Source organism: Patagioenas fasciata, chromosome 20 (genome assembly GCF_037038585.1).
Source record: "Patagioenas fasciata isolate bPatFas1 chromosome 20, bPatFas1.hap1, whole genome shotgun sequence".
Classification (NCBI taxonomy): domain Eukaryota; kingdom Metazoa; phylum Chordata; class Aves; order Columbiformes; family Columbidae; genus Patagioenas; species Patagioenas fasciata.
The window spans coordinates 8,126,604-8,153,544 of record NC_092539.1 but is presented as its reverse complement, the minus strand read 5'-3'; the positions used below and the strand labels follow the sequence as shown (position 1 = coordinate 8,153,544).

The 26,941-nt window shown below is 41.3% G+C and overlaps 1 protein-coding gene across 2 annotated transcripts in view; it reads left to right on the top strand.

Moving 5' to 3' along the window:
• AK8 (adenylate kinase 8) overlaps positions 1-26,941 on the top strand; it is a 61,948-nt gene that overhangs the window by 11,450 nt on the left and 23,557 nt on the right. For both annotated transcript variants that reach the window (XM_065853998.2, XM_071817325.1), the window contains exons 5-11: positions 1,373-1,441; positions 8,069-8,150; positions 9,245-9,316; positions 9,524-9,724; positions 12,828-12,959; positions 14,599-14,688; positions 26,677-26,815. In XM_065853998.2, the coding sequence (XP_065710070.1) occupies positions 1,373-1,441; positions 8,069-8,150; positions 9,245-9,316; positions 9,524-9,724; positions 12,828-12,959; positions 14,599-14,688; positions 26,677-26,815 (785 nt within the window). The remainder of the gene's footprint in view (positions 1-1,372; positions 1,442-8,068; positions 8,151-9,244; positions 9,317-9,523; positions 9,725-12,827; positions 12,960-14,598; positions 14,689-26,676; positions 26,816-26,941) is intronic.

Here is a 26,941-nt window from a genome sequence, read left to right as displayed (position 1 = left end):
GTCCCCGCCGCAGCGTGTCACCTTTGCGAGGTGACAGACTCAAAGCCACCGAGCCGAGAGGCTGCGGGAGGCTCTGACGCGCCACCCTATGGGACACGCTGGCTTTCAAGAAACACAGCGATTTCTTTCAATTTTTTACCCGCTTGGATGTTGCCTTATGAATGGCTGATATTAGGAAAGGCACAAACAACTGGGGACAGCAGAAATGAAACCAGCAAACCCACTGCCAGGCTGGGCCACCCACTCTGTCCCACAGCCAGATGGGGACTGGTGACTTTCGTGTGTTCCGGAGCGCTTGCTCCACTTGTCTGGCTGCGTTTCCACCACTCCTGGTGAAATTGTTTCATGATCTAATGAAGAACGTGGTTATGAAATCTTCCGCGTGGCCAGCCACATTTTCGTTATATCCATCTGCATCCTTTACTATAACATAAACCTACAGAAATCCTCCTTTTTTTAACCTTATGGCCTTCAGATGGTTTGGTTAGAAAAAGAGATTGGAATCCACAATATGTGAAACTGTGTGGAACAAAGAATCAAGCTCAGGTGGGAAAGAGAGAGGTAATTTCTTGACTTGGGTAGCAGAGAATCTGACTGCAGAATTTTTTCTGAGCATTCATTTTACCAATACTGACAAAATGAATGAGATGAAGCCAAGGCATTTAGTCAAATGATTAACAGCTGCTCTAACTGGAATGGCTAAGGTCTAGACTTTTTCAAGTTTCTTTCCCCTACACTGCTCTCTAATAGGTCATTGCCCAACTTACACTGGAACCTGGGATTGTTCCTGCCCAGATTCAAGACTCTACACTTGCCCTTGTTATATTTCATTGAATTTTTCCCTGCCCAGCTCTCCAGCTTGTCCAGGTCTCTGGATGGCAGCACAGCTTCCAGTGTCACCACTCCTCCCAGCGTGGTGTCATCAGCAAACTTGCTGATAGTGCACTCTATTCCCTCATCCAAATCGTTGATGAATATATTGAATAATATAGGCCCCAGTACCAGAAACTCTCCTCTTCCACTTGAGCTTACCCAGCAGTTCCCTGTTTAACCACGCAAGATATTCTCGTGGATCCCTTTGCAGGTTTGATGTCTGTTGTGTTAGTGTGTAAAACTTGGCACCGCTTCCATGTCAGCATGCAAAAAGCACGGATGTAGGCTTTGTGTTCAGCTTACCTTTAACACTGGGGTTTGTGCCCTTATTACCACTCTGATATATTATGTTAATGACTTGGGACTTGCACAGATTGATTGATTTATTCGTTTATAAGAAGACATCTCCGTTCACCTTTAACCGGAATGTGCCTGCATGGTAAAATTCCTTTTGAACTCAATTGTGAATATTCAGCCTTTTTTTTTGTTCTTTCTTTAGAAAATTCCCAACGCGCTTTGGGCCAATCTGATCCAGGAACGTCTGTCAAATGCGGACTGCATCAAACAAGTAAGAATTGCTCCTCAGAGGGCCGGTGGATAAGCACTTACACAAGTCGTGAGGAGTAGTTAGCATTCCGAGTCCTGAACAGAGGAGGGAATGGGGGCAAATCTTCGGGGGCTCTGGAGTGGATTGCTTTCTTGAACATCAGCAGAGGGAGTTTGGAGCTTTATTAACAGGATAAAGGGGAGGATGAGAGTATGCATATGCTAATCTTCTAGCACAGAGATGATCAAAGGCTGAACAAGCATAGCTTTGTTGATTGCCTGGGGCAACTGGCAGAGATATAGTGGACAAAACAGATAAACAGAAGATATATAAAAATCAATATGTTAAGATTTAAACTCTTCTTGAGGAAAGGGGAGGGGAAGAGTCTAACATTCCTTATCTAAATTTTCTTTATTTCTCATTGTGTGTTTTTTTCCTCCTGTGTTAGGAAAAACTGCATTTGAATATATTATCTTCTGCGTAATAATGAATATGTTCAGTGTTAGTTTACACAAATAGGCAACTGAGTAGGTTTAGCTGTATTCACAGATGTGCGGGTTTTCCTCCCTCCATATATGCTAAGCCTTAATCAAAGTAGAAACTTTTAACATAGAACTTAAGTAGATTAATATTGGTTGAAATTAATGTCTGGACTCAAGGAAAGCAAAATCTCTTTTATGTGTTTCCTTTAAAATCTCTGATGTTGTTATGGTTTATTGAGTCCGTAATCGGCCCATTGTAAGGGATTATTTATAAAAGACATAGTAATCTAATGGATAAAACTCTGTTTCTAAACAGTGCCTAAATACAGACTGCACATTATTTGATGCACTTCTTGAGAGGAAAAAGTCCATGCTCCAAAGTGGGTGTCATGTTCAGGAAGGACCAAACAGGGTTTTTTTGAGATAAACATCAACAAAACTAGCAAGAAGAATTTTAAAAAGTGTTTTCTGCCCCAATTGAAGATTTCAGCTTTTGAAACTCAGATAATGTGAATGGTTGCCAAAGAAATCTTCACGTGCACCAGTGCAAAGTCAACTGTCTTGGCTTGAGCCACTGATGGACGTGGCTTCCGATGAACCTGCCTTGTGTAAGCTGGATTGGATGGTCGGTTACAGGGTATGAACTGCGGAAAGGATAACTTGATCGGCATGGTAATGAATAGCTGGGATGTAATCTCTTAAATTGTGCCTGCCTGACAGGTTTGCTGGAGGACATCTGTCTGTGTCATATTTCTGGTGTGAGCAAATAGCTGTAGCAAAATCAGTAGGTTAGAACTAGCGATAGCTAAACTTCGTCCTACCCCGTTCTCTAATCCGCTGGTTGCATGAGAATTTAATTTAGGATACTATCTGCTGGTGTTTAATGTTATGGAGAAAAATCATTATGCTAAAGCAAACCCTTTCTTGCCCAGCTAATGTTGTTCTTTTGCCAGGTCATAGAAGAGTGTGTGACACTGTCTTAATTTGCATGACAGTCCCCTTATTTGCATAACAATATCCTGATTTGCATAACAGTGCCCTAATTTGCATTGAGCAGTATCTTGCTATAAACGTCCCTCCTTTTCCATCAATAGAGAAAGCCCTGAAGGAGTAAAAATAAGTTGATTTTGGAACAGTTCATTGCATTTTCAGCTAAATTTTTGTGGTTTAGGATCCTGTGTTTCTTGCTCCATGCTTCAGCATCTGATTTTTGGATCCTTAGAAAGAAAGGAGTAAAGAGATTGGCAGAAAACCTAAGGGTTTTCAATTTTTCTGTACAAAACACTGTACAGCTCCATAATTATTCTATTAATCTTGACTTTGCAAAGTAGAATTAAACTTTTGCATTACTAGTCACTGCGCTTGAATTATATGGGTCTGTCTGGGTTTCTCTTAAGGTCTTTTTAGCTGAGCTTCTTTATTTATTATTTAGCACACCAGACCAAATATTTTGTAGTATTTTATGTATTTGATTATCTGTGCTGGATTCGCACAGGACTTTGGCCTTTCAATTGGCAGGAGAACCTGTTTAAAGACACGCAGGTACCATCGTGTTCATTTTTGTGGCATTTTGAATTAAAGAGCGTAGCTGAGGAACAGTTGAGAAACCAGTGTTGTCAGCTCTGGATGTACCAGCAAATGAGCAGGGAAAAAAAGAAGACAATGAATGTCAACATATTTTATGTAAGCAGTGCAATGAGATATCATGGATATACAGCAAGTCAGGTGATTGTATGATTTACCACCTTGTCCTTGTGGCAAGACGTGGAACATCTATCTCAAGTGAAACTTCTCCTCCAGTGAGTATGTTTAAAATAGCTTTAAACCTGTAGAAATGAAAGTAAGTTAGAGGGATGATAAACCCAAGAGAGAAACCGCTCTTCTGACTGTGAACTGCCGGGTTTTAGCCTGGTTTCAGTCCCCACAAGAACCAGGGGGGAAAAAACCCTTTATAAATCTTCCCTGACATTCAGCAAGAATGGAGTGGATGTTATTGGGCTAGTTCAGTTTTTGCCTATTTTTAGGAAAAACAAAGGTTGCAATGGTCATTAAAAATCTTATTAATAGATAGTAATTTGTGGTCACTAAAACTTCCTCACATAGTGTATATCTTTTCCATTTGCAAGGGGATCTATGCGTTTTAATTGCAATATTTTCCTTCTGTGATTGGAAATACAATTAATACTGTGGTTACATCGTTGGACAGATTTATGCCATTTCTTTCAAAACATGAGTCAGCTGGTTTTTACTGAAAATGTTAATGGATAGGAGCAGTATGTTGGACCATAGTACCACCAGCTGTCTGTTTTATTTCTCCTTGTGGTGTCATTGGCTTGGCATTAATTGTACAGCTTTCATCCCACTGACGCTGGGAACACAGGGTTTTTTGTGCCGTTGTTTTGACACTCACAGGTTTATAGATGTCACCGGCATTCTCTAAGGAGAACACTTTTATTGATCAACAGCTCTGCCGAGACCCTGTGTTGTATGTTCTTCTAATACAAATGTAGTTGGGACTGCGAGGGATCAGACGGGTGGGTGTTCCAGCACACGCGGAAAACTTATAGCAAGCTTTATGTTAGAACCTGGGACTTGTGAAGCTGATACAAAGGCTTTTCATCTTGCGGGGTTAGTCCATGTTGGCTTCGGCACCTCCGACTGTTGTGGAGGGAGTTTACAGAACTGGGGAAGACTGGTGAAGAGATTGCTCCGTGGTGAATTCGGGAGAGAGAGCGGAGCAACTTTCCTCATGTCTTAGGACCATTTAGTAACTGAGCTTAGGGCAGTGATTGGCATGAGTCGTGGAATAACGAGTCTTCATTTGGTACTGATCAGTTCACAAGGGTAGCGGCTGTCCTTGAAAGGCAAGGCAAAGAGAGCAATGACTGCTGGTTCTTTCTGGCTTTACCTTGGCAGATAAAGATCATCATGTCTCTGTGAAACTCCACGCAGAGATTTTTCTGGGGAGAGAATCTACCTATTGACCACCTTTTTTTGTTTTCCAAGAAGAATGTGGCTGCTTTTTTAGTACCTTTGCAACTTACTCAACCCATGAAAATAATGTGGGGAATAAAAGGTTTATTTCTAATGGGAGATTTGGTGAAGTTGCAGTTTCTTCCATCACCCACGCTGCTAATGTTGATGGACTGCAGCAGCTGGGCTGGCAATATTTCTGCTGCACTCTCCAGCCTGATGTTGTCTGAAAATCTCAGAAACTTGACAACCACACTACTAAATCTATTACTGAATTTTTTTCCCCATTATTATCTGTTCCCTTTCTTCAGATAGGATTGAAAGGCATGTAATACTTGTTCAAAAACACTGAGTGATGATGTGGAAAAAACTGTTGTGATGACCCATTTTCCCAAAGGCAGGAGTATTCATGACCTTTGACCTTCATACTTCCGGCTGAGATTTCTTTCTGATATGCCATGTAATTCAGTATTATTTCTTTGCGCTATCCCTTTTCATTTTCTAAAGCAATGTCAATTTTGGATTCTATAATTAAAATAAAAATGGGTATGTGCAGATTGAATAACAAAGGAGAACTGCATACCCAAGCCATTATTATTGGGGTGGAAAGTGTGAAGGTGTGTAGGCAGGTATTGTAGCCGAGAGCAGTGCACCAGCAAAGAAATGAGATTTACATTTGGGAATGACCTCGGGCATTCCCTTTTCTCCAGATTCCTTAAATCTGAAGAGAGAAGTGATGGCTTTGAGAGTAATTCCTTGTTGCTGCTTTTCAGCGTGGCCCAGGGCAGGGAGCGCCTGGCATTCCAGCAGCAGCAGAATGGTGCATTTACAGCAGTTTTCATGTGGGAAAGGATCGAGGTTCCCAGCTGAAAGAGAGGGACCAGTGACCACCGAGTACAGGCACTGTGGAATTACTTTTAGCCTTTGTTCCACCCTTGATGTGATCAAGTGCAATCCGTGCCTGGATGTAAGGTTACTGCTATCAAGAACAAAAAATAGACGGCTTCTTAAAGAAGCAAATTTACCATGTGAAGTTACTAATTACACTTTCATGATAGTCAGGAGGGCAAAAAAGACTGGTGTTTGCATAAAGCATGATAGGCATATTTTAAGTTGGGTCTTGCTCTGCTGTGTCTCGCTTCCTCTCGCTCCGTTCCCAAGCCACACTGTCTTTTTACTCTCTGTTTTTTTCTTTCCTCTGTTTTTTTCTGTGTGACATCTGCTTGGAGCTTGTCCCTCCTGTGATACCATACTACTGCAGCTGTTCAGACCTCCAGCTCCGAGCTGTGCACGGGGTGCCCTGAGCATACGGCCTTTTTGATGTGTGATAAAACAGAACCGAGCCACTGGGGGTATGGAGAGGGAATGCAGCAGAATATCAATAAACCTGTTCTGAACAAAGCTGCGGCTCTGTGGTGGAATAGACATTTCACTGAAGTGTCAAGTAGATGGATAATGTATTCTAATTAGGGACTGACTGATACCCTGGTACTCGGAGACCTTTGGAAATAAGATCCAAAATGCTAACTATTTTTGTGGGGTGTGTTTATTTTGTTTAATGCCTTAAAACATATTGTTGCAGGTAGATATTTATTCTTTCGTCGCAAGAACTTTTAGTTATAAAATTGCTTATTGTCCGTTTTAAGGACCTTTGAATTTTTTATATACACCTCTTAAAGTTTGCTATACATTGATACAAACCCCAGTGTTCTCTGTTTACTCCCTGTTGCTCAGTATGTGATTTTGAGCAATAAGCTGTATCGACATCAGAAGCAATGGTTTTGTGGGGTGGTTTTTCTATGTTTTGTTTTAGTTTCCAAAAGTGTTGCACTTGGAGTGGAGAAAATGCACCAGATTTGTGTAAATTGGCATAGATTTATTGGCTTCAGACCTCTGATGCCATTTCTCCCTAGAAGAGGATCTGGGCCTATATATATTTGTTGTACAAGCACAATATATCCAGAACTAGCACTGAAGTTCGTAGCATAGCGCTAAAAATATTGTGCAGGTTGTCTCCTGCAAGTCCCGAGGGATCAATTGATTTCTCAGCACCTGTGTGACCTTACACAGCGGTTCGCTCTAATTCGATAGCGCAGACACCGGGAGTGGCAAAAACGCCTTGCGGTTACTTCAGTCTCTTATTTTCTACAGATATCAGCAGGATAACATGTTCCTGAAACCAGGCTAATTAAGGAATTTTAAACAGTCTACTCTATTTTCTTGTATAATTGGAATGTCCCAGTTTCCTCCTACAGAAGTCGTGGAGATACATTTCCCCGCAATACTTCTAAAACCTTTGGACCCCATACTGACAGAGCTTCAGATTTATGTGGGAGATGATAACGATTGCTAGCTAATGCAATCCTAAAATACCTTCTTTATTTCAGTACAAAGGTGGTTTCCAGATGTACTGTAGTATCACAAAGTTATTTGGAGGTATAGGACAGAGTGACAAGGACGTGTGCGGTTAAGCAACTAACAGATAAATTAGCCAAAGTTTAGAAGATTCAGACCTGAGACTGGGAAGTGGATTAGATTTCCAATACCACATCGCACAGAAGCTGAGTGAGGCTGCCGCTCTCCTACGGTATTTCACAGATCTGTAGATGTATTTTTAAAGATGCTCAATCCAACACTTAGCTGGCTATAACAAGGACTTAAGGGAGCAAAAGGCTCTTTTTTCTTTTTGCTTTCTTTTGCTCTGTTGCTTCATTAGCTTTGGGAACACTGGTTCCATTACTGTGAGTTTTCCTGTATAATTTAAGAAAATAATGAAAGCATGCATATTTTCCTCAGTGTTGTCGGCATTAAATCTGTCTTTAGATTTGTTTAGCCTCTTTTTTTATACACAGTGTGGGCTGGCATCCTTTTGAATATTTCAAAACTGTAGAAATGGGTTTGGGTTGTTTTTGTTCGAGATAGAAGTTTATTTTTTTTTAAGATTGAAACATGAAAAAGAAGAAAATCATTGCTACAACACATACGTTCCCATTGCTTTGTGGCAGTGGTATTATTGCCTGCCTTTTCACAAAAATATTGGTGCTCCATGTCTGTTTTCTTCTCTCACAAGCATCCATAACAAATACTGTGCTTCTGTGAGATCAGAATGAGGTCATTTTTGTGCAGATAGCACTGATATTTAGTGCTATTTTTCTTCCAGGGTCAATAACTGCTTCACGTTTTTGTTCAATAGGGGTGGATTTTGGAAGGCTTCCCTGAAAATCAGGAACAGGCGTGGATGCTGCAGTCATCTGGCATCTTTCCTAGGCACGTTGGTAAGCAGAACAAGTTTCATGTGTGATTGCATCCAGTAGGAAAGACTGGAAGTGTTTCTCTCCAGAAATCCTCCATAAATTCAATACTGGTGCTGAAGACATCAGAGTCACCAAATGGCAGAATATTTCAGTATGACTTGAGGTGGGTGCGCTGGCGACAGAAGATACGGAGAAAGCAGAGTTACTGAATGCTTCTTTGTCTCTGTCTACTCTGCCAGAGGCTGTCCTGAGGAGCCCGGTACCGCTGAGGCCCCAGAGGAAGGCAGGACAATGAGGAGTTTGCCTGGGTTGATGAGGAGTGGGTTAGGGAGCAGTTGGGCAATCTGGACATCCATAAATCCATGGGTCCGGGTGGGATGCAACCAGTGATAGGACAAGGGGCAGTGGGTTCACATTGGAACACAAGAGGTTCCACTAGAACAGGCTGCCCTATGTAGAATGTAAGAAAACATCGTGATTGTGTGGAATATGGTGTAAAATGATAAATGTAGAGCTTGCCAGTGGAGAATGAACTTGCCAGGATGTTAGTGAACGTGATGAATTGTCACTTTGGATTTGATTTGGATGAAATTTGGCTGTTAATGAAGAATTCAGAATCAGTGCTATAGAGCTAAGCAAAAATGTTTAATGTCTAGTACTTGCATGTATTTTTAATATAGCTAATAACATTTGAAGTTGAGTTTTGCTCACAATTATACCTGTGCAACCAAGACCTGAATGAGAGTCTTAAAGCTCAGTCTGTCTAGTTAATCAAAAAGAAGATTGAGAGGATATGAGATTTACAGTGTGTGAGTACCTTAACAGGGAGAAAAATCATCTGAAAGAGCTGTTTGATACAGAGAAGAAAGTCATAAGAAGAACCTGTAACCAAATGCACTGAAATTAGTAATTAAATTACAGTGTTTAACTGGAAGGATGATTAGCGAAAAGAGAATCAGACTCGGGTGATCTGTGGGCACTTCTGTACTCAGCTGTGGGTACAATGTGAGGTAGAACCTTGTTAATTGGTATGGATGACTGGGACAGCTCATATTCATGGGTGCAGTGCTATTATTAACATTTTGTGTTTTTTTTTTCCTTTTTTTTGTACCTAGTTGTGCTTTATGCTCCAGACACTGTGCTGATTGAGCGCAACAGTGGGAAAAGGCTCGATCCCGTCACAGAAGGTGCAGTATGTGTTGGTTTCTGATCTCCACTAGAAACTGGAGTCTTGCTTGGTCCCAGAAACATTGTCATACCAGTGGGATTAATATTTAAGTGGTATCCCTTTAAGAACTAGAAGGAATTTATAATTATAAACCTTAGCTGTTTGGGAAAAGCATTTGTTGGCATTGCATTATTTTGTGTGCCAGTAAAATATGTCTAACTTCTAGAGGTGTACCATACGACCTTCGACTGGCCAAGTGATGAGCTGGTACAGCAACGTTTGGTGAAACCAGAAGATCTGTCTGAAGAGGAGACGTCCAAGAAACTGCTGGAATATCATAGAAACTTCCCTGGGGTTTTCCAGATCTACCAAAAAATTCTGAAATCAATCAACGCAGACCAGCCTTGCATGGATGTCCTGTCACAGGGTAAATATGTACCTTTGTGGCAAATCTGATGGTTGATCAACGCTTATTTGAAAGATAGTTCCCAACCATTAGAGATAGTTGGTGGGATTAGGAATAGCCAACACAGATGGCTCGCAACTGAGTTGTTCTCTCTAGTACAGAGTCTGGGATTCCTGGTAATTATTTTACAGGTTAGAATAAATGCAGATTGCTGAACAGTCTTAGTTGCAGAGTCCAGCCAAGGAGCAGCTGCCTGAGAAGAGCAAATGTCACGATTATTTCCACCAGAGTCTCTTCTCAAAGGCTGCGCTGGGGCTCAGTTGTTAATCTCCTGCAGGGCTGGTACCTTCCACAAGTCTTGATAACATGAAGTAGGAGTAGTTCAAAGCCAGTAACATTTCATTATTTAAAAGCTGTTTGTGCTGGTAGCTTTTCTGTTCAACAACCCTTGTTTGCCTTCGCTTGACTGTAATGCAATCTGACTTTCAATGTTGATTCTTCAAGAAGAGAATAAGGAAACTGCCAGAAAGACCAATTGATAATGTACTTTGTAGCTGTCAGTCTGTAGATGATCTCTTATATCCCAGTAATTTTGCGTCTCAAAAAGGTCTTTTTTTAATAACAAGTGCTGCACTTTTAAGATAAACAAGTAGGAAGTTTATATTCTGCATTTACACATTAATTACCTCTAAATTACTTAATTAAATTTAAAAGTTCATATCATCATTCATAAAGAATTCATGCCTTGAATTGTAAATAAAAATGCGAGTGTCTGAATATTAATTATTATTAATTAATAATGTAGTGAGATAAATTGAAAACCGGAATGGAAAAATCCTCTCTAGATCTTTTTTCTGCAGCGCATCAAGCAGCCAGATATTTTTTTTTTTAAAGAATAATTAGATGTGGAGACCGTCTAGGGGATCATTACTCCTAATTAACTTGGTTATTTACTGCAAATTAAGCATCATTTGTAAGCAGGGTGCTTTGCCTGTAATGTTTGTGCTTTTCAATACGCTGGGTTATGGAAAATGTTCTGAATAACTAGAGCACTCCTTGGGAAGCTGGTACTTGCTTTTTAGGAAGTTATGCAGCAATCTGGTAGGGTTTTCCAGGTCTTCTGTTAAGTATTTTTACTGCTACAGATTGAGTTTAAAAAGAAAAAGGAGATATCCTACCAGTAGTATCACAGAATCACAGAATGGAGTGGGTTGGAAAAGACCTCAGAGATCATCAAGTCCAACCCTTGGTCCAACTCCAGTTCATTGACCAGATCATGGCACTAAGTGCCATGTCCAGCCGCAGTTTAAAACCCTCCAGGGCCGGTGAGTCCAGCACCTCCCTGGGCAGCCATTCCAATGCTGACCACTCTCTCTGCACAGAATTGCTTTCTAATCTCCAGCCTCAATTTCCCCTGGCAGAGTTGAAGCCCATGCCCCCTTGTCCTATTGCTGACTGCCTGGGAGAAGAGCCCAATCCCCACCTGGCTAGAACTGCCCTTCAGGTCGTTCTAGAGAGTGCTGAGCTCACCTCTAAGCCTCCTCTGCTCCAGACTGAACAAGCCCAGCTCCCTCAGCCTCTCCCCATAGGTCTTGTAGTAGTGTTATTATGGCATGTTTCATACAATTCTAAAATTTTGTAAACACTTAAACTTTGATCAAATTACTGCTAACGTATGCTGGGATGTGTGACATCAAATTCCACGGTACAGTGTTGTATCCTGGTAGAGCTTGTGGTGCTGGAGAGAGATGGATGTGATCCTGCAGGGTTGCAGATGATTTAGTTTCTCAACACTTAAGGTTCACTGGCTAGGAATAGAAGGTCTGGACTTTGCTGGAGAGGCTTCTTCATTAGAAAAAGATTTGTATGGTTTGTGTCTGTTTTCTGGGGGGATTTTTTGATTGTGTGTGTTGTTATTTTTTAATATGAGCTTACAGTTCACATAAACATTCATGTCTAAGCCTGTCCCATTTGTTAGACTAAATAGCATTTTATTACAAGGACTCTTCAGTCTATAGACTCTTCTATTTGAACTGAAGATTTCTGGGCTAGCACTTCATTGTATCCCTTGCAATTACAGAGGAAATCAAAGAATATGTAGGTGTGTCCATGGGTAACGGGGCGGTCGGGATGCGGTGGCATGAACTTTAGACCTGGCTTGTTAATCTGCAATCATTTTTAAGCTTGTGCTAAGCTTGAGCTGTGCTCTTCTCTACTACATTAGCCATAAGAGGGGCACGGGGACTAAGAGTGTTTGGCCACATCCAAATTCAATCCTGAGCACAGCCAAGCCGTGTCTCCTTGTAACTTCTTGCTGGTCCATCAGGTTCTCTTTTGAGATTGTAACAAAGTTCAGATGTCTATAATTCAGCAATGTTGATGATGCTTCCGTTGTGCTGTGGTCTTTCCAAAGCTCTTCTAATCTGTAGGTTGACCTGATTGTGGTATTTCCTGTGCAATAAAAAACTCAGAAGAATGATGCCCAGCAAAAAGAGAAGCTCAAATAGTCTTTGCAAGTTATACAAAAGTGATGGACAAAGGAATAAAATAATACTCAGTTTCGTGTTGTCAATGCCGCATTGTGTCATGACATCTATGCTACAAGTCTATAATATTGTAATTAATCGACTGTTAATCACACACACAGCTGGATAAATGTCATATTAATTTAACATCTTGAGTTTTCACACTTAAATATTTGTTCAGAAACTGCAGAAAGTATTAAATGTAATTATATCCCTCTATAATTTGCGTGGTGAAATTGTACCGATCAAGCAAAAATTACTTCTGTTAAAAACAAGATGGTAAAAGAGCAATTATTAATTGAATCTGCTCTTTATAATGGTTTGATGTCTGCTGATGAAAGAAAGTATAAGAGTGTAATGATAGTCAGATTTCTAAAGTGTCTCTCAGTCTAAGTTGCTGACGTGACAGTTTCATCAGAGTTTGATTTGGGTTGGAGTCTGTAGGTGTTTCAGTGGTAAAATAAATGATGATCAAAATGAGCACCTTTTTTCTTAAAAAGAGAGAAGTTTAAAAATGTTTATATTATTAAAAGAAACCCCCACAACCAACCAACCAACAGGATATAAACTGTGTTTCTTGCCTTTCTCTTATGTTCTAGTTCTCACCTACGTCCAAACACGGCACCGATCAGCCGCCCCCTTTACACCGCGGATTGTCTTTTGTGGCCCCCCAGGCAGCGGGAAGAGCCTGCAGGCAGCACTAATAGCTCAGAAATACCATCTTGTCAACAGTAAGTTCTCACTAAATATGCACTTTGCTCAATTCCCCCTTTCTCTCTTTTTGATCACTTATCTTTTGCTGCCTGTCTTTCTTATTTGCTCATGAAATTTCTCTCTTTGTCCATTGCTATGGATGTCAAATTCTTGAGGGAAGCGAGTAGTATTTCCATGAAGAAATATAAACCAATAAAGCATATGTTCTGTGACAAACCACTTTAAGTCATCATTTTTTATACCCTTTATATCAGTATTTTTCCAGGTGTTAGATTCCTGTAGTGCTCTGAATTCTTCAGTGGATCACAGAATCCCAGAATGTCAGGGGTTGAAGGGACCTGGAAAGCTCATCCAGTGCAATCCCCCCGGAGCAGGAACACCCAGCTGAGGTTCCACAGGAAGGTGTCCAGGCGGGTTTGAATGTCTGCACAGAAGGAGACTCCACAACCTTCCTGGGCAGCCTGGGCCAGGCTCTGCCACCCTCACTGAGAAGTTGTTTCTTCTCAAATTTAAATGGAACCTTTTGTGTTCCAGTTTGAACCCATTACCCCTTGTCCTATCATTGGTTGTCACCGAGAAGAGCCTGGCTCCATGCTCCTGACACTCACCCTTTAGATATCTATAAACATTAATGAGGTCAGCCCTCAGTCTCCTCTTCTCCAGCTCCAGAGCCCCAGCTCCCTCAGCCTTTCCTCACACGGGAGATGCTCCACTCCCTTCAGCATCTTGGTGGCTGCACTGGACTCTCTCCAGCAGTTCCCTGTCCTTCTGGAACTGAGGGGCCACAACTGGACACAATATTCCAGGTGTGGTCTCCCCAGGGCAGAGCAGAGGGGCAGGAGAACCTCTCTGACCTACTGACCACCCCCTTCTAACCCACCCCAGGTACCATTGGCCTTCCTGGCCACAAGGGCCCAGTGCTGGCTCATGGTCACCCTGCTGTCCCCAGGACCCCCAGGAGTTGTTGATGTTGTTTAACCTCTCAATACCTTAGTTCCCTCCCTACAAAATCAGGGCCAGGTCTGTTGTACCTCAGTGGCATGGAGCAGTAAAACTCAATAACTTTGGTCAGAAAGTGCTGTCCAAGCCCAAAGCAGCAACATTTCATATACAATGGTTCTGACTAAAACTTTAAATCCGCATCTCCTGGTGTTCTGTGTATTTGAAGTCAATGATGATATCGGATTAGCACAGCTTTTAAAAGATAATTCTTACATGATCATTAAATGATCCAGGGAGTCACTTCCTTGAACTGTGTATTATCCTGCACCTCCAGCAGTGCCGTTCAGATCCTGTTCAGCAGGTGTAACTTTATTCGGTAATTATAAGTTTATAAAAAGTGAAAACTGCTGGCAATCCCCTGAGTTATTATTTCAGGAACATATTTGATTAATATCTTTCTCTCTCTCTCTGTTTTTAATATGTTCTTTGCCAATGTATTCTTTTTTATTCAGTATTCTCCCCTGCTCAGTTTCTTTGCTTTTTGCTCTGCCAAAAAATAGAAAAAAATTCCTAACAACAAACCCGAAAAGCCTGCAACTTCTATTTTATTCAGTGACCTTATTCCAGTATGCACCTTCTTGGGTTTTTCCTTTTCTTTGTTGCTTCCTTTTTAAAATTTAACCTTGTGTCTTTTTTGTTCTCCCTTCCTGTTAGTTTGCTGTGGGCAACTGCTAAAGGAAGCTATTGCAGACAACACAAAACTTGGAGAACTCGTTAAGCCTTATATTGACAATGGATACCCAGGTAGGGCACGATGCTGTCTCATTACACTGTAGTTACAAATTGGTGGCAAAAAAAATAAATGGAGAGAAATTTTCTTGGTCAGATTCTAATCTGAGTTACGCCAGAGTAATCTGGAAGTTGATTAATTCCTTTAATTACCTGTGATTTGTAGCCCTGCGTGACAGGAGTTAGGCTTCTAAGATCTTAGATATCTTCAAAGCAAATAGTTCACTGTTCCAGTAAAATTCAGCTAGAATTCTGATACAGATGTATAACTTTAAAGTGTTTAAACTGTTATTTAAAGCATAGAATCACGTAGTGTTTTTATTTCAAGTGGGCTGTAATAAAGACTCTGCTTTTATATGTAGGCTTTGACTTGTAGAATGCTGCTGTAGATTCCTCTACTTTCACACAGATATTTTTAGCTGAAAAATAAAGTTGCTTTGAACTTCATTTCTATCAGCATTTTTGGTTGTAGGAGGCGACTACCACAAAGAATATCTAAGCACACTTTGCTTTTGGAAGGCTCTGCAGTGGTTTCAGATAAATCATAAATAGTGTAAGCTCCTTAGGGCAGAAGCTTAAACTTTAGGTGTTTGTTAGTTGTCCTGCGTAAGGATAGCTCGCTGTTTGTGGTGGGTATTGAAAACCAGAAAATATCTGTAGTTCTGAAGGATAAGTTGTATTTCAGGTGAAGAACATTTATTTTGCCAAATTACAACAGCCTGGAAGAGGAACTTTCAGTTACCGGGGATACAAATATGGGGTCCCATCCGGACCCATGGATTTATGGATGTCCAGGTTGCCCAACTGCTCCCTAACCCAGTCCTCATCAACCCAGGCAAACTCCTCATTGTCCTGCCTGCCTCTGGGGCCTCAGAGGAAGATTGGTCCTTATTCAAAGATAGGTCCTTTAAGAGCTTTCTTTACTAAAATGCTCTTCATGTGTTTTAATAAACTTCATCTTAACCGTCGTAGTTCCTTAAAGGAGATACCAAAAGCATTCCCAGTAGACTAAAATAATTGCACAGATTGTAATTTTTAGGCAGTTCTAAAAATATGCACATTCATAGTCCAAGGGAGCTGCTTTCGCTTCAGGAAAATGAAATTGAAGTTGCAATTCCTTTCTTCCTCCAAATTAGAAATTATTTGAGATTTAGATTGTGTTTTTTAATACAGCATGCAAGGATAAAGCTGTACGATGCTTCTGAATATTAATGGGAAACATAGCTATATTTCTGTGCATTGTGCTAAGAAATTCGCCCTCTGCTTTTGCTTGTATGCACATATATTTTATTTGGTGGGACATACTGCAAAATTAAGGACTGAAGAAAAGTAAATATTATATAGCAATCCCAGAAATAATAAGTTCTGTCATTTTGCTAATCCTCCTCTCCCGGGAATAACAAAGAATGAATTTACATTAGTAAACACTAACAAGAATTCATTACTGCCCTCACAAGAGGCTTGGAGAAAATGAAAGAACATAGTGTACCAAAGAGGAAAGATGAGCAGAGAATCTGTTCTGTCTGGCTCCAGAGTTACAACCAGATTAATACAAAGGAAAGATGCTGACACTATTATTGACTCTATTAAGTTTCAAGAAAATCATGTGTGAATAGAGTTAGTTTAGTCAACAGCAGACAGTCTTATAACTGAAAAAGCAATTAGAACTTCAAATTTGTCATTGCATTTTTAGTTCTGTACCAAGTAAGAGTAGTTGTTCCTGTAGGCAGGGAATCGTGCGAGTGATATTATCATAGAATACCCCAGAACCAAAGGCAGACCACGAGAAACGTTGTGCTCAAATCATTACTATTCAAAATGAAACTAGTGCCATAAAATCTTGAGGGCACGCCTCATATATTCTTAAAATGCTTGCCCTGGGGACAAATCTCAGTGTGGTTTCCCTTCTTATGGACACAACTGATTGCATACAATTAGTCATTTAAGATATGCCGATAGGATATGTTGTGGTGTCATTAAAAGGCTCAAAACCCAGCTTATTCAGAGCTAACTCATTATTGAGTTATTGAGGCTGTCTACTGTCTATTCTGTTCTAGTTCTGGTTGACTAACTCAGGGCTCCTCTTGGTTTAGGATTCACAAACATTCTTTTTATTGCTTCTTCCTGTAATGCTGCTTCATGTATACATTTTTCAAGAACACCCCGAACAATTCTATTATTCACCCCAGAAGGCAACTCAGTGCATTCCCATTTTCTGTATTTTCTGTATTTGCTGTTTCATAAAGGCCTTTTCTGTTGCTTTATCAAACTTCTCCATTTTGTATATGGTGATTTATTTTGCGTAATGAAGGTAGCATAGATATTTTTGAGGCCATTAATTTTTTAATTCCCGGGGCACTCTAGTCTACAGTTGGTGCACACTAGATATTCAAAAATGCGTTTTCAGTGAAGAGTTCAGCAACCCGACTGCTTTCTGCCTGTCATAAACATCCAGTCGGTCCTTGGACAACCGGTCTGAAATGCACAGACATTTCCTTTAGGATATTGTGGTTTTCAGCGAATACGAGGCAATTATTGCTGGCTATACTCTGGGCAGAAAATTACCAGCATTGGGCTGATACCAGTCATCTGGTCACTAACTCCAGTTAGGTTAAATTTGGGTCAATAATACTGAGTTTAGCACACACCGTTTGCTTGGGCAGCCCGGGACGACTTCCATTTGGAGTAGAGGTGAGCGTAGTTTGATTCCTTCTGAACTATTTTGAAGAGATTATTCCATAGTCTGGTCCTCCCTTTGTAGAAATTCAGGCTCCGAACAAATGATCCATATGGAGATTGCCCGTTCATAGACCTCTCTGGCTTGTTTAAGACCTTTATGTGGAATTTGCGTCCGCAGGTTGCTGTAATTCTGAGGAGGGCTGGACCCCACCCTGGACCTGTCTCATTGAAAACATGGGCACGCATTAATTTAAAGTTCCATCCGCACTATCTACATTCACCATTTTAAAGGTGTCTGTCACAATTTGATACCCTGTGAGGAAAAAAACCAACCAAAACACCACTGCAGAAAGGATCTCTGCCTTTCCCCCCCCTTAAAATGTCCCTCGTGTTTGCATTCATGAAAACAGAAGGAGAAACATTTTGGCATTGGGGGCATCACAAAAATAGGGAAGGTCATCAGTCAGTTGAAAAGAAATTTGCATACCGTTCTGTCTGTTCCATTTTCTGTGTTTTCATGGTGAAATAGAACGGAATGGTCATTGCTAATTAATAGATCTGTTTGCAAGGCTGCAATAAATGGAGCCAGGAAACACAAACTCCGCTCCCAAACCAGTAAGATTCTGCTTTTTGGCTGGGAGACCTGCTGTTAGTTTTGGTTTTTCCACCAAAATGAAGATTCAAGTGGTGAGGAGAGCTGATTGATGGAAGGTGCATAACACTGCACTGTTTGCAGCCTGTTAGACTCGAACACGCACAATCCGCGTTGTTTTTTCCCCTTCCTTTTTCTATTTTTTAAGTAGTAATATCTGAAGCCGTCCCCCATGGCAGTCTGCATGTGGGGGGTAACATCTGGAATTCCCTAATTTCTCCTATTTTGTAATAAAAACTATTACTCTACAAATGTGGATTGTTTCCCCCCCCTTATTTTAAATCGGGATGTTTTAAAGGGGTGCTTTTTGCTGCAGCCTCTGAAACTCGGGGTCCCCTGGTGATTGCGATCAGAGTCTCGCTGAAAGCACTCGGGGTTCTGACACCCAATTAATATTCTCCTCGCTAAGTGCCGAGCAAAGCTTTGACAATAGAGCGCCTTCCTCTTTGTTAAAAACTCGCAAAGAGTTGCAGAGTTGAAAGGCCGAGTAAATCTTTCTATCTGAGGAGGTAAAGCTGAGCGTTATTTCTTGGTTTTAAGAGCGCTGTGCTGGCGAGCAGCGAGCCGTCTGAACATTGCCGAGACCCTTTGGGAGCTCCATTGGTTTTCAGCAAGTCTTTGCATGCAGTGTGTTTGTACTAGCTGAAGACAGCGCATGGCTCTCTAAATAATTTACAAGTTGATTAATAGACTCACATGGGTATAATTAGAAGAGGGAGAGACAGCAGCTACAGTAACGGGTACAGTGCTTGGGGGAACTAGAGACTTTATTTTTTTTAAAGAAACTTTCTAGGGTGCTGGGCGTTTGAAGATAAGTTGGGAAGAGCTCAGTGCCTCTTCTCTTTTGAAGTGGAAATAGGACAGTTTGAATCCGTCGAGTTTAATTTTTCACAAGCTTTAGGGGCCCTGCAGTGCAACTCCCTTTTTATTATTGAAAAAAACTCGCCATTTTTCTTTCATTTTTCACACACACACACACACAGCCCAAACAGTAGCTAATAAACAAATTGATTTTCTACTTTATTTAAGTTAGTTTTAGAAATATTATTCTATATGTTCACCTATACATGCACCTCCATCACAAACATACCGTGCAAAGTTGTGGAGATATTTATGAATATACCATAGTTTAATGTATGCATTTTTAAGGAACCTTCACCTCTGTTTGACAATGCTTTTGAAGTAGCTCCGTTTTTCAAGTCAAACTTTTGACTTTTCCTCTGGGACTGCTACAAAGGTTTTTTTTATGGAAAATAGGTAGCAGCCTCTTTTCCTACGAGGAGTAAATTGGTGGTCAAGAGAACAAAATAAAATGTAATATGTTTTTTTTTCCTGTTTGAGGTGTCCATACTTTAATAAAAAATGCAAGCTTGTAGAATAGAAAGTTTTACATGAAGGCATATAGGCAGTAAGTTGTCCTCTTCTTTCCTGAATTTTACTTCTTTTGTGTGTTGGATCATGATACAGTAGAGCCCTCTTTCCCTTTATTTGACAACCTAGAATATATTGTTCTTTATTCTATACAACATGAAATGAACCATCAAAATTGTCCTATCTGGCCAGCAGATATTCAGGGCTGAAGTACCACTGGGGACACTCAGGCTACACGGAGGGTTTTAAAGGCCATCCCACTTAGGATGTAAAAAAACGACCACAAAACAACCAAGAGACCCCCCACCACCAAAAAGATTACCCCAAAAAACAACACTGAATGACAAAATAAATGTCATTTTTGTTGAAGAGCCTAGTGCGGTAGTTTCCTGGTGCAGTTGTGATCAGTCAGTTTGTGGATATGGTCCTGCCTGTATGAAGTTTGCCAGTCTCCTGGCTTTGCAGCAGTTTCACCATTATTGTTCTTATTGGTGTATTGATAGACTGAGATTAAGCATTGTAACTCCCAGAGACAGTGCTGCTGGAGTCTGTGGGTTTGCATTGAGGGAGTGAAACACATTGCATTAACATTTTAACAAATGCATTTGATGCCCACAGGTCCCATTTTTGGTCAGTTGGCATCACTGTGGCGCCACAAACCCTCATGGATTTGAGTGAAGTTGTGGCCCTTGGCCATACAGCTCCTCATGCTTGACAGGGTCTTTCAAACAGCAAAGCACAATAGAAATGCTGAGTATTAATCTTTTGTATTTATTTGTATCTTTATTGCTGACAGTCAGTCTTAAAAACTTAGAAACGCGGTGTTTCCTTTCCTGCTTCTCTTCTTGCAGCGCCTGGTCCTCAGCAAAGAGCCGCTGACTTGAATTCGGTTTGTTTTTCTGTTCGGAGCTTGAGACGGGGAAGTCACACGAGCTTCTATAATACAAGTGGAAGGGAAGGCAGGTTGCACATTGGCAGCATCCCCTTTTCTGGCCTTTGGAGCTGTTTCACTGGGTGCCATACATGCAGCATCAAGCTCCTGTATGAACCAGGCTGGTTGAATGACAAGCAGAACATCTAAGAGCTTATTTACTCTTTTTTATTATTATTTTTTTAAATATCACTATCAAAAAGCTTTTTGTAGGCCAAATTCTATCCTGTCACAAGCCATGTATTCCTCACTAGAGCTGAACTAATTTAGAAATAAAGACGAAATAGGTAACTTGGTTGATAATGGAAATGATGTGTTAGCTGGGGTAGAACTGAGCTTGCTGGCTAGTGTCTGGCTGTATTCTGTCTGCAGAAGCTGAAGGAGTAAAAGGAAATAGTGCAAATACAGATTTTGTTGCTAGTTTTAGAAACTTTCAGGTTAGCAGCATCTCTGTGAGGTAATTCGGAGCCGCTTTTTTCCTGCAGGTACGTAAACTGAGGCAGAAAACCTAATTCAACATAGTGATGGGTGAGCGAGCACGGGTGGGAACCCAGGCGTGCAGATCCTGACCTCGGTGTCAGCCACAGGATCACCCTGTGGCTCGCTGATAGCCCGGGCCAGTAGCCAAACACACACAGACAATGACAACATCACAGAGCCTATTTTTAGGGGGAAAACCAAGCTTTTTGTGTTTGTATGCTGGATACACAATTTGGACTGAATCTCAGTGCTAAATGTGAAGGTGCCACTAGCAGGTAAAGCAGAGTAAGGGGCTGGAACCTTATCTAGTTACTAAATGTGATCAGATATAGAGTCCTGAATCTCTGGCTTGATAGCTGTAAGAATGATGCGCTCCTTTATCGTGCATTTCTGGAGGTCTTAATTTATCACTCGATCGATGATTTGGGAGCGTACTTGCTTTAAAAATGTCATCACTTCCTCTTTAATACAGCTAATGCCTATTTTAAATGACTAAAAAGGTCAAAAAAAAAGAGGTTCTAATATATTTGAAGGAATAAAAATACTTAAAATGTGGAAATGAAATATTTTCTCATCTAATTCATGTTACTGTATTAAAATAATTATTCCAGTTCTTAGCGGACGCCATTCTCAGCAGTGCTGCGTGTGTAAAATGAGCGAGCGACGGCTGTATTTCTGTGCGAATTTTCTAGCTGATGAAATTACTGAGTGTTCGGCACTTTGCAAATGTCGACGTTGTTATTTGTTCCGTTTGCCGGCTTCACAATCGGCATCGCAAATGAGACAACCAGAGACGCTTTGGCGTTTGCCGCGGTGGCCGGAGTTAAGCCGGGCTGCGGCCGGAGTTAAGCCGGGCGGTGATCGGAGTTAAACCGGGCGGTGGCCGGAGTTAAGCCGGCCTAAGGATGGTCCGGAGCGCTGTCCCTTTCCGTGAATTCCCGACATTTCGGCGGTTGCAGGTCCCCGCCGCCGCCACCGGGCGGTACCGGCTGCCGCCCCGCGGTGCCCGCCGCGCCCGCCAGGTGGCGCTGGAGAACAGCGAACCGGGGCCGGTCCCGCCGGTGTCACCACCCCCTAAACCCCCCATCACCTCCGCGGTCACCACCGACCCTGGGGGATTGAACCGCTCAACCGCTCCCCTTTTCATTGCATCGGGGCAGCAACGACCCTTTTCCTCCCGCATTGCGCTGAGGACAGACCGGGGTTATTCTTTATTATTTACAGTGAAATGGGAAACCAGCCGCTTTTCCCAAATCCGGTGTGTTGTCGGGATTGAATAAAAATATCAGTCTACCCAGGTGATGCTAAATCAGTGTTAAACCGTTCTCAAACACGCTACAAATAAATGGGTACAATCTCTGAATATGGGCAAGAAAATAGCGTATTTGAAAGATCCAAATGAAATGACCCGTTGTGAACAACCCAGAGTTTATAGAGCAAGAACATAAGCAAATCTCATGCTTTGCTAAATTTAGGATTGACAGGACAATCCGAGAAAGTAGCCTTTGGCGGTAGCTTGTACTCTGGGCAAGATGTTAACTGTCAAGTACGGGAATCAAGCCTCAGGCATCTGAATTAGCTGTGAAAGTGTTCAGACCTAGCTAAATATATATATGTGTATCCAAGAGAGGGATAAAGGGTAAATGGACAATACTGTCAAAAGGACCTTGAACTTCTTACATCACAAAGCTGACAGAATTTGTATCTGCAAATGTATTTATGCTATACTGAGAATCAAGGGGTTTTAGGTTTGGAGAAGTGAGTCAATACCCTTCAAAAGTCTGTTTTAAAGGGAAGTAATGGAGGAGGAATCAATTTAAATATGATAATTGTATCGCTTGGAGCACTGACAGCATTGAAACTATTGGAGAACAGTGCCCTGTAATCTCTTGGGTAGTGTTTTTGCCTTTCAGACTGTGCCTTTAATGTCGGGTTACTTTTGTCTGGAGCAGATGGTATGATTTTGTCAACTGATCGCCTGATACGCTTTTCTATTAGTCCTGCATATCTATGGGCTGAGTAGGAGCTAATAGGCCACACTCCTCGGAGTTCCATGAGGAATCACTTGCCATGAGAAGTACCTTATACTGGCGAAAACCTTTGAAGCTCTGGGAAGTAAATGTATTTTTTTAAACGGTCTGCTGGAAGGTGCTGATTGACAACTCCAGTGATGGAAAATCTCTAGGTGTCCACGCAGCAGTTCCAGCATGAACAGCAGCACTTTAAGCCTCCGCTCCCTGCCTGATCATCCCCTTGAATTGATTAGATCACTTCTTAGGTCCACAGCTGCTAATTCAGCTGTGTAGTCTAGACCATGAACATGGTCAGGACAGGCTGGGAGATAAAGGAGATATGGTGTGTGGTATTGATGTTAGGCAAGAACGTGTGCATGAATGAATCACATTTCTATACGGAGCTGGTTGTGGCCTCATTCTGCCGCGTACACCAACCATTTGTGAGGTTCACCGTCACCTTGGTCCACAGCCATTTACGGTGCTCTCAGCACAGGGTATCCCTGGCTCTGTGTTTCTGCAACCATTCCTTCTGAGGGGTGAATTTCACTCCTGTACCTTGATTTCTCGCCTTAATAGAGATGTGCTCCCACGTTACCTAATCTGGATAGCTCTTTGTAGCACACTGTAATTTTTACAAGAAACTTATCTCTGGACTTCTCTAATGATAAAGTAAAATCTCTCTAGAGTCTCATTCCCTCAACTTTCAGAGTTGGAAACTCACACAAGCTTATGTTGAAAAAGAATTGATTATTCAAAGCCCTTGTGCTTCATAATCTGCTTAAAACATGTAGATTGACCGTCTCATCAGAAAAGCTCTAACTTTTGCTTTGCTGTGGAGCCCACTGGGTCATGCGCTTAAGGCCAGGAGACCTCTGGCATTACTTACAGACTGTGTGCCCCTCCAATTACAGGTTATTAATTTGCCTTACATTCAAGAGACAGTTCCACATGAGTGAAAAGGAATACCATACTGCCAAGTTCTTCATTACCTACTCTCTCTGTACTCCAGCAAAATAAGAGAAATACTGATTTCTTTCTTCCTTTTTTTTCTTTTTCTTCCCCCTCTGGTCTGCGGAAGATGTTTTACAGTTTTAATGCAGCTGTTTTAAGTGTGACTGTTCCTGTTCAAGGGCAGCTGATGTACTTTGTAATGCCATTGAACAGCCAACGAGCTCTGTTCCCCCATTGTGTTGAAGTGATAGGTATGTTTGCTAATCAAGAGGAGAGCAGAGCTCGCTGTCTGACTGGTTTATGTTTTATTTCTCACCATCAAGCTTTAGAGGGAGGCACAGAAAATATGTAAGCATCTATATTATTCAGTGATGTATATATGTACATGAACGTACGCACAATCCGGAGTGTGTCACTGATATCTTCTAGTCAGTCATCACTGAATTTAGCAAGGCGTCAGGGTTACCACATAGCCCCTCAGTTACTCGAAATCCCCCAAACCCAGCATGCCATTAGATAAATACTTAATTAATTATCACTGCATTCTCTTAGATATTTTTCCTCTTGCGATTGCTTCAGTTTTGTTCAAAAATCACGACTGAAGTGGAGGATTTCAATCATCAAAAGGTCTATGGGAAGTGATCAGATCGAGGAGGTGCTGCCTGGTGCCCATCATAATTATGTTTTAATTTCCTTGTAGGCTGTAGTGTTTCCCCTTCCCATGTGCAGGATAGAAGCAAATCGTCCCCTGCAACTGGAGAATCTCCTACAGGACACCCACTCATTTCTCTGTGCCATTGCTGGGGCTTTCAGCCTCTGTCCTGGTTCCCTGTTTGTCTCCCAGGGTTGTCAGCCCTGGCACAATCCTGCCCTAGTGCAGTTTTACTCTTGGGTTTGTGGCTTTCATTCAAATCACTTTCAAAATTGTTCTAAGCATTCTGGAAAGGTTTTTAAAAAATATAATTTGGCGTCTTTGTAAATCCATGTTAATGATTCCAGTAGGAATCGCAATAAAATAACATCCAGCAAGACAAAAAGTTTAGTGGCGCAGCCAGAAATTCAGGACTACCGGGAAATTTCCACTGGTCTTTGTCTGGAATATGTTTGAGGGAAAGAGAAGGTGGGATTTTATTTTGGTTTCTTTTTTCTACCAGGATGTATTGGGTTTGTATTTGTTCTTGTAACCCGGAGGTTGGGAGGAGGAACTGCCCTGCAGAGAGCACTGAAATCCCCCTGTGATCCCCTCCGTGCCTGCAGCTCAGGCTCAGATAGAGAAGTATCCTCTGTTTAATCACATTTCTACCTGCTGCTGCAATATTGTGTGGTTAATTTTATGAATCCCATTTTTAACAGGATGCCTAGTTTTCTGTTGTCATTTTGCTCTCTACCAAGTGTCTGGTTTTATTCCGCTCCTATTTCTTTCAGCAGATGGAGAATATTACTCTCCTTAACTTGTTTGGTTTTGGTTTTGGTTTGTTTTTTTATAATGTGAAGTGAGTATCCTCAATTAATACACTAATCTGTTTTCTAATTAATTCCCTGTGGTTTTCCTCCCTTTTCGCTGGTACATTGAATCCTGAGTGCAATTCTGTAAACCCGGTAATTTGATTATTTAAAGGAGAAGTAATGAAATTCATGATGGAGGTGTAAATCTTTAGAAAATGTTAAATTTCAGGAAGCAAATGGATTTTATTATTGCAGTTTAAAACCTGCTCGTACCCAGGGTATAAATGTGCACTGCTAATAATATACTCTACTAAAATCCAAGCGCGTTCCTGTCAGCCGGTCCTAAAGAGAATTGCGTTGTTAGAAATCTGACACGTACGCTCTCCTACAAGCACTTGTTGTTGTGTTTCTGTATGCAGATGGGATGGCAGGGCGAGTATCAAAACATCGACATTCCATGATGTGGATTTATGTAGCATCCTTTTATCGCTTGTTTCCAGTAGAGGCAACAGCGCATCAGGCAGACCGAGGAACTGAGGAGAAGGGGCTCTCATGGCTGCTTGAACATTGCTTTGGCTGCTGCCTTGGGAAGTAGCTTGAGCTGATTTTGCTGATCTTTGTGGTTATTTGACACTGAACTCAACACATTACAAGAATCCTTGGCAAATGTATAATTACTCTTATTGGACCCAATGATTTTTTATTTTGTTAACAAAAAAAAAATTACAAGATACAGAAGTTTAAGGATCTTGATTGAAACATTTTACTTTATAAAAGTTACGGTGAAAATATGCAGGATGTTCATTACCACTGTGTCGCATTAAATACAATTTGGAAGGCCAAATACCAACTCTTATCCCAGTCTTCATCTCGCTCCCTTGCCCTAAAGAAGAATAATAATAGAGGAAAGAGAACATTTATCTCTAAAATTAGGAGTCATCAATGCAGTCGTTACAGGAGCTGAAATATATTTTGGAAATGTATTTTGGGTTATAAAAAGCTTCAAGCCTTTGGGCACACTGGAGAAACTTTACATCTAGCCCGCTCTGGCAGAACCGTTATCATCCACTAGGTTAAATACAGGATGCTAAAGACATTTTTTTTACTCTTTTAGGATTTGTTTTACGCAGCTCAAGTCATTATTTTTGTATTTTGATAAGATTGTGTCACACACTTCACTGTGACATCAGCTCAGTACGGCTGAGAAAAAGTATATTGCAAAGTTATGTGGGCATCAATCTTTACCAAATACTTTGCTTTAGTCCTACAGTTGCTTATGAGTTTGGGGGCTCCACCATGGCACATTAGATATGCAAAAGTCAACGTGAACTCCTTTCTCCAACACCTATCAATCATAAGCAGGAATAACTCTTTGTGGTTAAGTTCCTGTAGCGGTGTAACCTGAGAAAGTGAAGTGTGTCCTCCTGAATTGCAGACTCAGCATAGGAAATAAATGTCGTGTTTTTAATCCTTCGCAGTCCCAGACAAGCTGGTTCTCAAGGTCCTGGCAGACCGGCTGAACGCACCGGACTGCGTGGCCAACGGTTGGGTGCTGCACGGCTTCCCGAGAGACATAGAGCAGGGAGAAGAGCTGCAAAAGTCACATAGTCCGAACAGGTGAGCTGTACATTTAGCAATCATGGCATCACAAATATGCAAAATTTGTTTGTGGAAAGATACAGGTATTTATTGACATTGTATAGACTGTTGCATCTTCTTTATTTGTCGCTTCCTTAGCTAGAA